General features: G+C 33.8%; 1 protein-coding gene across 1 annotated transcript; it reads right to left on the bottom strand.

Annotated features, from left to right (window-relative positions):
- Positions 1-7,515: 7,515 nt before the first annotated feature.
- Positions 7,516-9,772, bottom strand: LOC21404536 (cytochrome P450 710A11). The gene has a single exon (XM_010112690.2). It carries the CDS (start codon positions 9,544-9,546, stop codon positions 7,996-7,998), a length of 1,551 nt encoding a protein of 516 aa, XP_010110992.1. The 5' UTR covers positions 9,547-9,772; the 3' UTR covers positions 7,516-7,995.
- Positions 9,773-11,687: the final 1,915 nt, after the last annotated feature.

Genomic DNA, 11,687 nt, shown 5'->3' with positions numbered 1-11,687 from the left:
TTCCCTACATTAATTAAACTTGTTAACGTAATACAAGGATTAAGACCCCTATTGATCAGGAAATGGCAGCACATAAATTGTTCAGAAAAATTGGCACTCTGACTCTAATCGCGGGTTGCCGATAAAATCAACAGAGAGCGAATAGTGTTGGTTTGGTGACATGTCAGAACTGACACCGAAACAACTTTATCGGTCGATTAATTAAATAACCAATCAACGGTGTGATAGTTCGGGTGTTAATATAAGGTTCCTACCCTAATTTAGTGGGAATGGACCATTTGAATTTATATATGGTGTTGTCAATTTCTATTAGGAGTTGAATAACTTTATTTATATTTTATATTTATTGAAATGGTGACTGCAATAAAACGGCTAACACCAGCAGCTTGCATTGGGTGCGACGAGGCTTGGGGGCGACGCGGTACTTCTCTCTCTTCTCCTTCCATGTTTGTATGCTTTTTTTCTTCCTTTGGTCTGAGGTTGCCCTCACTCGAAAGATGGGGTATTTTAGTCTTTTGGTAGCATATTGAGCATTAGTCAGGATCACACTTGAAAAACTATCCAAAAATTTGATGTGAGTTAATAGTTTTCCTTCAATTGAAAACCCTTTCAATTAATAGTTTGAGGATACAATTTATAAAATTTAAAGAGTGAGGATCAAGTTACACCTAATTATGGTCACTAATTCTAAAGAATAAACAATCGGCGGCCAAGCGTGACAGCTAGTCGTAGAAGTGCATGTGGTACCAATTTCAAGAGGGTACGTATACCACAAAACAATCGGTTAGGTAATAAGTTATAAGTGACCATTCATTTCATATATTTAAGTTTAGAATTTGAATTTTGTTACAATAAAAAACTCTTAAAAACAGTCACATTTAACTTTTGTGATACAGTAAAAAGTTCTCATAAAAAGTTACATCTCAACTCGAATTAAAAATTTGAATCGGCAAACTAGACGGACCCAAAATAGTCTAATTCGTTTACCAAGAAAAAAAAGGGATATCGTCAAATCGAACACAAATTAATTTGATATATATGCTAATTACATCACAAGTGACACATGCACCCTTGGAATTTATAAAATAAATATGTTTTCTATCCTTTCATAAAAAGATTAATATTTCTTGAAAGATCTTCAATCATCAGCTTCGATAACGTTTTCAACTTTTTTGAAATTATTAGATGAAAATGAAAGACGTCTAGTCAAACATATACCGGCAAGCATTAATCGGTGACCGAGCTTGCCCCAGAATTGTTGAATATCCTAAAAATATTGAATAATTTGGGGTGTATTAATAGTGTCATTTACTATTCTTTTTACAGATGGACTTGTTTTATACACAAACTTCACCTTCAACAAATAAATTTATTTTAATAATCGTTTTCTTTTGATCCCGAATAACACAATAATAAGTGTCTTTCTACAAAGATGACTAAGAGTGGTAAAAATTATAAATAAACTAAATTACTAAATACTTTTAAAATTACTAATTACTAAATTAAATTTAAAATTTTAAAATAAATAAATTAAAAATATAAGAAAAATACTAACATCACTATTTTATAGATATATATATATATATCAACTTATATACACGAGACTCTACTATCTCATTTATAGTTTAACTAATAATATACATGCTAATAGAGAGTTTATGTGCTAAATAATGATATAAAAAATGATAAAAAATAATGATGTTAGTATTTCTCAAAATATAACAAATGACGTCGTACCATCTCTGGAAGAGGGCAGACAAGCATAAGTTAACTATTCTGAAATATTTAACTAACACCTTATCCATTCATTACTGGCCGGAGGCGGAAGCTGCTATATATCCCTAATGCCTTGCCCTCCTCAAAATTGTTGAATAACGGAATAGTTTGAGGTGTAACAGCGTCATTCAATCTTCTTTTTAATGAATACGACATAAGATCTATATTTTACTGCCAAAAAAAAAAAAACCATACTTTTTGATCCTTACTCTCTTAGCTAGTTATTCAATAGGATCAACGCATTGCCTTTGTTGAAGTTGAAACCAACTTTTCAAAATATGCTTTTCTGCTTTTAATTAGTTCAGATTAAGAGATAACTGCACGTAATTGAAATACGTTTTCCTAATTCACAAATTGTAATAATATATCTATTTTTCTTTTTTCTTTTTTTAAAAGTATTATCTTTCACGCAGATCCACAAGCACGATATATTTTGTTATCTTCTTCGCAACCTTTGCAATTGTTTGTTGCATTTGGATGGGAATAATATATTTTGTTTCACTCTCACGTTGTATTATCTGCCCGTCCTTTACTTTTTGCGAATTGAAAGAATGATATACTAAGCGAATCTATTATATAGTTCCTTTCCGACCTTTGGTTTCTTTTTCATATTCACACATATTGAAGGAGTAATTCCAAGTAAAACGACATAATCCAAATAGCAGCTTCACTATTAGATCAAAACGACTTGCCGTTTTGCAAGAGAAAGAGATATAGTGTACAGCCAATCACAGATGCACACGTGTATGGCTTGATGAGTCGGTGCATGCTATTTCTACTTCTGATATAAGGACATTTTGGCTTCTTCGAGACCATTCTATTCACTTCTAGAGAGAGAGAGACTTGAAAGTACCTTGTAGAGAGAGATAGAGAGGATTTGAGTGTTTTGGGTGCTGAGAGAAAATCGTAGAGTTTTCTAGGGTTTCTGGTTTCTTTCTTGTAAACGTTCTTGGGATTCTTTCTTGTAATCGGTTGTTTGTCTCTCTGAGATTGTGAGTTGTGAGGGTGTAATCTTTGATCTAATAGTGGAAGAGCTTCTTGTGAGAGAGCTCAACGGGGACGTAGGGTAAATCATTTTGTCCGAACCTCAGTAAAATTCTCTTGTGTTGATTGTTATCTTTTTTATTCCGATTCTAGAGTCTTGTGTTGGTTTCGACCCAACACATATCACATGCATAATTAACAAATAAATTTGAAGCTCGTTTTCAATGACGTCATATCCATAATGTTGGTTAAGACACATAATAATCAGGTATGTTTTGTTATTCATTTTTAATTAACACGAGTTTCATCTTAACCGGATAATAATCAGGTATGTTTTTCTAATTCATTTTTAATTAACACGAGTTTCAGATGTAAAGTTTGTGCATTAACTCTTTTATTGAAAAACATTTCAAGAAAAAAGAAAAAGAAGAAAGAAAAAAGAAAAACAAACCTTGATAGTAAGGGGTTCTACGCAAACATCTATTTATATATCCCCTAATGCCCATCTCACAATTAAAACAGTTTTTCTCATTATTATTATATTTATTGTTCTTTATAAATAATCCAAAACTCGTTCTAACTCACCTAGTTGTCCATATACATGAAGTTTAACAATGTTAATTTATTATTTACGTACATAGTTTCCAGAGGACTAATAATAATGAAAATAAAATAAAGAAGAGAAGACATGGATTTAACATGTTTCTACGTATTCCTATTTGAGTAACATGGCATTATTAGATGTTTATAATTCTAACGTATATAATATGGATGTAGGCTTATCTCCGACCTCGACATAAGGAACGAACGTACATGTGTAGTAAACGGCCCCCAGATACAAGATCCCTGAAAGTAAATCTAACTAGAATATGGAAAGAAAATTACTCTACACGTATGTTTATTTATCATACCATATGAATATTTGCTCATATTTAGGTATAACAATATATACCTCATGACCACGCATATATATATATATATATATATGGCTAGAGAGCTGCCTCAAAGCTTAAAAGTAGCTCATCACCAGTTCCATGAAAAGATCTAGTATTCTTTAAAAAAAAAAATGAAAAGAAACCTAATGTGAATGGACATCGCAACATGGTCAAAACCAAGAGGATATTTCAATCGAGATTTGGTGGTTGCGGCCGTTTTTATAGGTGTTGATTGAAAAGTTGCATCAAGTATTCAACAATAGATAATTGCTCAATTTGTCAAAATTCAAAATTTTAGATATTTTAATAATTACAACTTTAGACCCTTCAACTTTAAATATTATTCAATTTCAAACACAAGTTAGAAGCCAACACTACATAACTCTTAGAATAAAGTGAGCCAAATTATCGAATGTTGGATAATCGCTAGATCCAATCCAATCCACTATAGTTTGGATTGGATATTCAATTCTCGTAAACGATCGAAATTGACTAAAAATTTTGAAATTCAATTAGAATAGATGGGATTCTATTCAATTTTTTTATTATTAGAATCCAGTCCAACATATAAATTATAATTTATATAATATTATTGAGAAAAGTGCATGTGTGTTATCTCACATGGAAAGTAGATGATAATGTGAAGTGGTTTATATGCATCAAATTACCCAAGACTCAATAGGTTAACATTTTAGGTCAAGTTTAACTCTTAAAGTGTATTAGGCCAGTTTTACATATAGTATCTCATCAACAAATATATAAACACAATCTATTAATACGAATTATCACCTCTAATTCAAACACAAGTTAGAAGCCAACACTACATAACTCTTAGAAATAGAGTGAGCTAAATTGTCGAATGTAATTAAAAAATCGGTAGATCCAATCCAATCCACTGCAATTTGGATTGGATATTCAATTCTCATAAACAATCGAATTTGACAACCAATTTTTGAATTTCAATTAGATTAGATGGAACTCTATTCGGTTTTTTTTTTTTTTTATTGTCTGAATCCAGTCCAACATATAATTATAATTTACATGATCTATAAAAATTTGTAATTACATTCTTTTTTCTTTGTTAGTTTTAGTCAATGTGAATGATGAAAATATCAATATTGGTGAAAATATGGTAATCTAAATTTAAAAAAAAAAATCAAACAAAATATCGATATTTGTAAAATATTGAAAAAGTTATGGAAGCTAGAAATATTTGTTTTAACACTTAGTGTCTCTTTTTGATATCTTATAATATGATAAATATAAAAAAAATTATTTAATAAGTTTGTACAAAACATATACTAGGACCTTTACAATGTTGTATTTTTACCGATATATTTCGATATTTACATAAATTTTCTCTTAAGTTTGTGGAATTTATCCGATATTTACATCCCAAAATATCTTTTGAATGTAAAAAAAAAAATAATAATAAAAAAAATAAAAAATATCCCAAAAGTTTTGATAAATTTCGATAAAATCATAAATTCTTTTGCACCAAAAAATATTTCAGGACCTTAAATTTCTGAAATTTTTGGTGGATATTTTTAAAATATCAAAGAAATTCGTCCATAGCTATAGTTATCTTTAAAATCGTTAATATTAAATATCAGTCTAAAATAAAAAATAAAATAAAATGAACAAACCTCTAAATTCTCAATCATTTTTGAATCAAGTGCACAAGATTTATATGATATTTTATTTTTATTGTAACTATATGTCATTTAGTTAGGAAAAATCTAAGTCCCGCGACCATACGCTGTGATAAATATAGGCCTTGTTTGATTCGTCGCTCGAATTATGTGATTTGATTTGAATTATAGTAATTTGAACTGCGATTCAAATCAGTATTTGGATATGATTGAAATTTAAATTAGGAATAAAATTCTAACTGTATTTGGATAAATTATTGAAAATTGTCATTAGAGTTTGTAACAAATCTTAGAAAACCTCATTGTAAATGATATTAAGAAATATTCAATATGGATGCTGATTTGTTCCTTTCTTCCTTATGAACACATTGAAGAAATACTCGTTCGAAACTGAAACGAAAATGTTATGACATTTTTAAGCTTGAAGTTAAGGATAGAGGAAAAGAAAAATCTGATAGTCTATTTGGAAGGTTACTCAAACCATGATTCTTGATTCTAACATTTGAAATTTAATTTTTTTGGGGGAGAAAAACACTGTAGCCAAATAAATGATTTCAGTTTGAGTATATGAAATAAAAAGACCATGAATTATTTTCATTGTAAAAAAATAATTCAGATTGTGTGAATTTAAGGGAAGGTCAACTTTAAAATCAAGGGTTTGAACCATTGTGAATTGTTTCAATTATTCTCATTTAGTTCTCTACAAAATATCAATTTGAATCTTGAACTATGACTTGAATTTAATAATTAGGTTTAGATTGTTGAAACAAACAAGTGGATAGTATTTTTCTTAAAAAAATTGTAATCTTTTAGCATCACATGGTAATACTGAAATGGTAAACTATATATTATTGAATGTTACAATTAAAAAAACTGAGTTTTACATAAAAATATGAATAATCTAATGATGATCAAGTCCATTTGGTTCAGTGATTCATATTGCTGATTTGATTTGAGCTGTGGTGATTTAAATTGTGGTGAATTAAATTGTGATTCGAACCGGTATTTAGATACGCAAATAAATTGTATTTAAATTGAGAACTGTATTTAGATAAAGTGTTGAAAATTGCTATTAGAGTTTTGCAGCAAATCTTCTAAAAATCCCATTGTAAATGACATTAGAAAATATGCAATATGGATAGAGATTTGTTTCTCTCTTCATTATGAATACATTAAAAAAAATCATCCCAATCGAAATTAAAATAAAGAAGTTATGACATTTTTAAGTTTAAAGTTCAAGTGAAAAGAAAAAGTAGATTTTTTAGGGTGTGTTCGACAGCCTCAAAAATTCAAAAAAGGCAACTCGAGTTACAACTTTATTCAAGTTCATATTCTTTTAAGTTTGAACTTGAGTTTGGGACTAAAACTCGAATTCAAGTTTCCCCTTCAACTCGAGTTCAGAAACTCGAACTCAAATTAATAAATAGTATTTTTTCTATTCTTAAAAATGCTATAACTTTTTCGCTTTAATCCTGATTGAGATGATTTTTTTTCTATTCGTTGACAACGAAAAGACGAATAAAATCCCACCCATATACCTTATTAAAATTTTTCATCACTATTGAGTTTTTATTAAAATACTATCTAAATACAAATTCAAGTTTTGACTCACTCAAACACAAATTCAAAAAGATTCTTTTCTCAAACTATAACTCAAATGTATACAACCAAACACAAACTCAAGTTATAACTTCAACTCAAGTTATAATTCAAACTGAACTCAAGATCTTCACTCAAAAATGCCTAACTCAAAAGAACAACCTCTTAATATTTTGAGTTGTTTTTCCCTGTAGCTCTACTATTATGATTGTCGAAAGGGGGTTGTTAAATTGTGAATTGCGCCTTCTGAGTTGTGCTAGGTGGTTAGGATTACCCCTTTTAATTCCCCAATTAAATATGATTTTAGACCATTAGGCTTCATTTGAATTGAACTCTAAGGTTTGAGTTGCTCAAACAAATAGGGATGAAAATATTACATTTATAAAACTATTACGAGTTATGGTAGAAAATGGATTAATGTATAGTTTTTGCCCATCTGAACCTAAAAATTCAATTCGAATTTATGTTTATTAGAGAACTGAATGAGAAAATTTAAACCATAATGGACCCTAAATTCAAGAATCAAATTGTTATTCTCGTTTTTAATTGTGAATGAAACGGGACAAGTTTTGTAAGATTTCTGAATCTCCAATAATTGCACTTTGCCCTTTTTGTTGCTGCCACCTGTAACCGACAACGTATGCATATACAGCCCGTTAATTGACGCCACGAGGACGTCAACCGTAAAAAGCAAAATTCAAATAATATTTTTTTCAAAAGAAAAAAGTGACACCACAAAAAAAAAAAACCACACACACACACACATTACACAATTTTTTTTAATATATCCAATTTATTTGGTTCCACCACAGCACACCCATCATAAATCATCCGCCAAAACAATGAGCCAACACAAACTCCCCAAAGAATCCTAGCTGTGTATTATGCACACCTTTTGAATAAAAAACGCGAACAGAACGAAATGACCATTTTACCCTTCACAAGCTCGGGAAACTACAACCCCTACCCCTCCTCATTTTTCTTCTATGCACTTTTTTTTGCCGTCTTTACAGAGAGAGTGTGGTAAGAACGTTAACTTTCGACTCCGATCATGGCGAAGAGAGCTCCGGCCACCGGCTGCACCGCCGGCGGAGGAAAACCTTGCAATCGTCCTTTGGACAGATGGTGGGGACATAGACGATATCATCGCAGCCGTTCGTTCTGTGCCTCTCGAAATCCAGAAGCGTCGTGAACATCGCGATGAACAGTACGAGGTGGTTGAGAGCGTACCTCTGTCCGACGCACTGGTGAGCACCAGCGCCGAACGCCAGGTAATTCCTCTTGTAAACCCGGTCTTCCCGCCTCTCGTCCGAGAATCGGTCTGGATCGAACCGGTCCGGCTCACTGAACCCTTGCAGGCACGACTCGTAGGTCGAGGGGAACACAATGGCGCCCTTGGGAACCGTGTAAGATTCGGTGAGAGGAAAATCGACCGCCGCGATGTGTGGAACCAGAGTCGCCGGCGCGCGGTACCGGATCACCTCACGCGCTACCGCCTGCGTGTACTTCATGCTCGCCAGCATCTCCGCCGTGATCAGCGAATCCGATTCCGGCGACCAAACGGAGGCGACCTCTTCCCGAACTTTCCGGAGCACCTCGGGGTGCGAGTCGAGCAGAGCCACCGCCCACAGCAGAGACGAAGTGGAAGCGTCCTGAGCCGCGAAGAGGAAGTCGAAGAGGTACGAGCCGATGTGAAAGTCGGTCACGTTAGCGGGCTTCGGGAGTCCGGCTTCAGCAGCTGCCGATTCCTCCCTCACCGTCTCCTGCATCCAGAAGTCAACGAGGCATGTCGGCTCGTGGCCGCCGCCCTCCATTCGCTCCCGGCTCCGCTCGGCGCAGCAGGTTAGAGTTTCAATTAGCCGGCTAACGGCGAGCCGCGCGTTTCGGAAGGCAGTGCCGGGGAGATCAATCGGGAGCTTCATCAGCCCAACGTTGAAGAAGTTGTAGTCGGACTTGAACTTCTCGCGGGCCTCCTGGCCCAAGTACGGCCCAACAAATACCGTCTGCGAAGTCTCCAGATTCATATCGCGAACCAGCAAACGGAGAGAAATCGGAGAAGGAGAAGAAGACGACGAAGTTTCGGCCGACAGTCTCTCCCATTTCTTGAGGTGGTCAAGGATTATAATCTGCTGCAACGCGGTGTAGGTGGAGAGCGCTCTAGGAGTAAAGTTTGGGGCGATCCTACGGCGGAGATCCTTGTGTTCTTGTCCGGTCATGTAGATGAGATTGTGATCACCAAAAAGCTTCTTCCCGAAGGGATGTCCGATAAGGGCAAAAGCATCCGGTCGGACATTGGCGAAGATCTTGTGGCAGAGCTCGGTGTCTCTGATGAAGACGATGAACCTTCCGATAACATAGTCTGCGCAGAACCCGAGGCCGGATGACTTGGCGGCCGCTGATTGGCGGTCCCAGAAGGCTGTGGGGTCACGAACCAATGCGACGGCGTTTCCGATGAAAGGAAGTACCAAAGTGGGACCGGGAATGAGACGTTTTTTCTTCAGGTAAGAGATCTGCTCCAGGAATAGAAAGAAAATAACAAAAGTGACAAAGTAAGGGAAAAGTGGGGAGAGATGGGAAAGGAGGGAATTGTTGGTAGTCATTATCGTTAGGGGGTGTTTGGATTGGAGAGATGAATGGGGAGGATTGGGTGTATTTATAGGAGGATTTTGGGGGAGAAGTCAGAATATTGGATTTGGATTTTGGACTCGTCAAAGAAAGGAAGAAGAGAGTCAAAAATTGAATTGTGAAATGAAGGAATGAGGGAATTGATGGCGTGTTGGAAGAGGAAAACTGAGTGGAGATTCTTGGAAACGGAGGGAAAGGTCTGCTGATTTCGGCAGGCTAGAAGAGACCGCAGACGAACAGCATTTCTGAATGGCTGTTTTGTCTTCGGTTGCGAGTCTTTTAATAACATTTAATTGATTGATTCAAATTTTTAAGGAAAATAGTAGAAAATAGGCAAAGTTTAAGAAAGTATATATGTCATTTTTTAGTTATAGAAATTAATAGGTTATAACTTGTTAAGTTATGGTTTATAATCAGATAAATTATGGATAAATTTGTCAAGTTATGGTTCATAATCAGATAAGTTATGGATAATAACTTGTCAAGTTATGGTTCATAACCGGACAAGTTATTGACGAAAATAATAATTTGGCTTATTTATTAATTTATGTAAACTATTGGCCTATTAATTTTAATTCATCTCAAGTCTTGGCCTATTTTTCTCTTTCTCCTAATTTTTAATTCGAGTTTAAATGTGACTTTATATGAGAGTTTTTTACTGTAATAAAAAAATTAAATGTGACTATTGCTGAGAGCTTTTTAGGTCTCATTTATTTCACCAATTCAAATTTAAAATTTGAGTTTTACTATAGTAAAAAGCTTTTAGAAACAGTTACATCTAACTTTTTTGTTACAGTAAAAAACTCTCACATAAAATCACATATCAACTCAAATCAGCGAACTAAACAGGCCTTTACTGTAACAAAACTCAAATTTTAAACTCAAATCGGTGAAATGAACGGGATCTAAGTCTTGACTCAAATTAGTAGCAGGTAACAGAGAGATGAAAAATGGGCCCACGGGTGGGGTTGAGATCCAGACCCAGTTGGATAAAGAGTAAGGTTGTACATGAGTTGAGTTGGTACGGAGTATAACTTTTTCTTATCTCATTTTAAAAGGTGCGGGTTGTACATATTTAGCCTTAATAATGTTAGAAAAATTTCACAACCCAATGATGTTTGAGTTGGGTTGAGGTGGATTGGGTGGTCGGATTCATTATTCAAAAAATCAAAGTTCATCATTAAATAAAAATAATAACTTCAACATAAGTCCGTTCGGTTCGCTAATTTGAGTTTTTAATTCGAGTTGAGATGTGATGTTGTATGAGAGCTTTTTACTATAGTAAAAAAGTTAGATGTGACTATTTCTGAGAGCTTTTTACGGTAGCAAAACTCGAATTCTAAACTCGAATCAGCGAAAAGAACGGGGCCAAAGTTCATTATCAAATAATACTGATCATCAAAGAGAAATAATAATGATAATCAAATATAACTCCAACATTCAAAGTTCATCATCAAATAGAAATAATACTGATTAGTCTATCATCAAATAGATAGCAATTCAAAGTTCAATCCAACATCAAATATGAAGCAATGTAGTCCATCAAACATCAAACATAAAGAAAACATAAATTATAGACTTAATTCAAATTCATTCAAAGTAAGCACTATAACAACAACTATCTTTATAAAAAATAAAGCTATAAGTTATCTTTTTTGAGTTACGTTAGAGCGGAATAAGTTGAGTTTGTGAGTTATTCGAATTTACGTGCAGCCCTAATAAAGGGGGATCATGACGTGGTCGCTATGCATTTGCTTGTTATATGTACTTGGCTTTACTACCAAATGATTGCTCTGTGTGTCACGTTGATTATTTATTTTCTGGTTAGTATTTTTCTTTTCGGATATGACCTTATATGTGGGACTCTTTTGTAGGCTCACATTTATTAAATAGGCGATTATGGTGTAAATTAAGCTCAAATATTTCCATTGAAGTAGTACACAATAAAATTCTTATAAATTAATAGTCTTGGGATCAAAGAAGTGCCCTTTCCTTTGGTTCTTGTCTAAACTCAGTATCCACTTTATTAGAGGTGTTTGCGGATTAGATTATACGGATTAGTAGTTAATTCGTAATTCAATCAGTTACTTACTGTGAATTAGAAAAATCTCAATTC

The sequence above is a fragment of the Morus notabilis genome, unplaced genomic scaffold, assembly GCF_000414095.1.
Source record: "Morus notabilis unplaced genomic scaffold, ASM41409v2 Scaffold336, whole genome shotgun sequence".
NCBI classification, from domain to species: Eukaryota; Viridiplantae; Streptophyta; class Magnoliopsida; order Rosales; family Moraceae; genus Morus; species Morus notabilis.
This window is presented reverse-complemented; position numbering and strand designations above follow the sequence as displayed.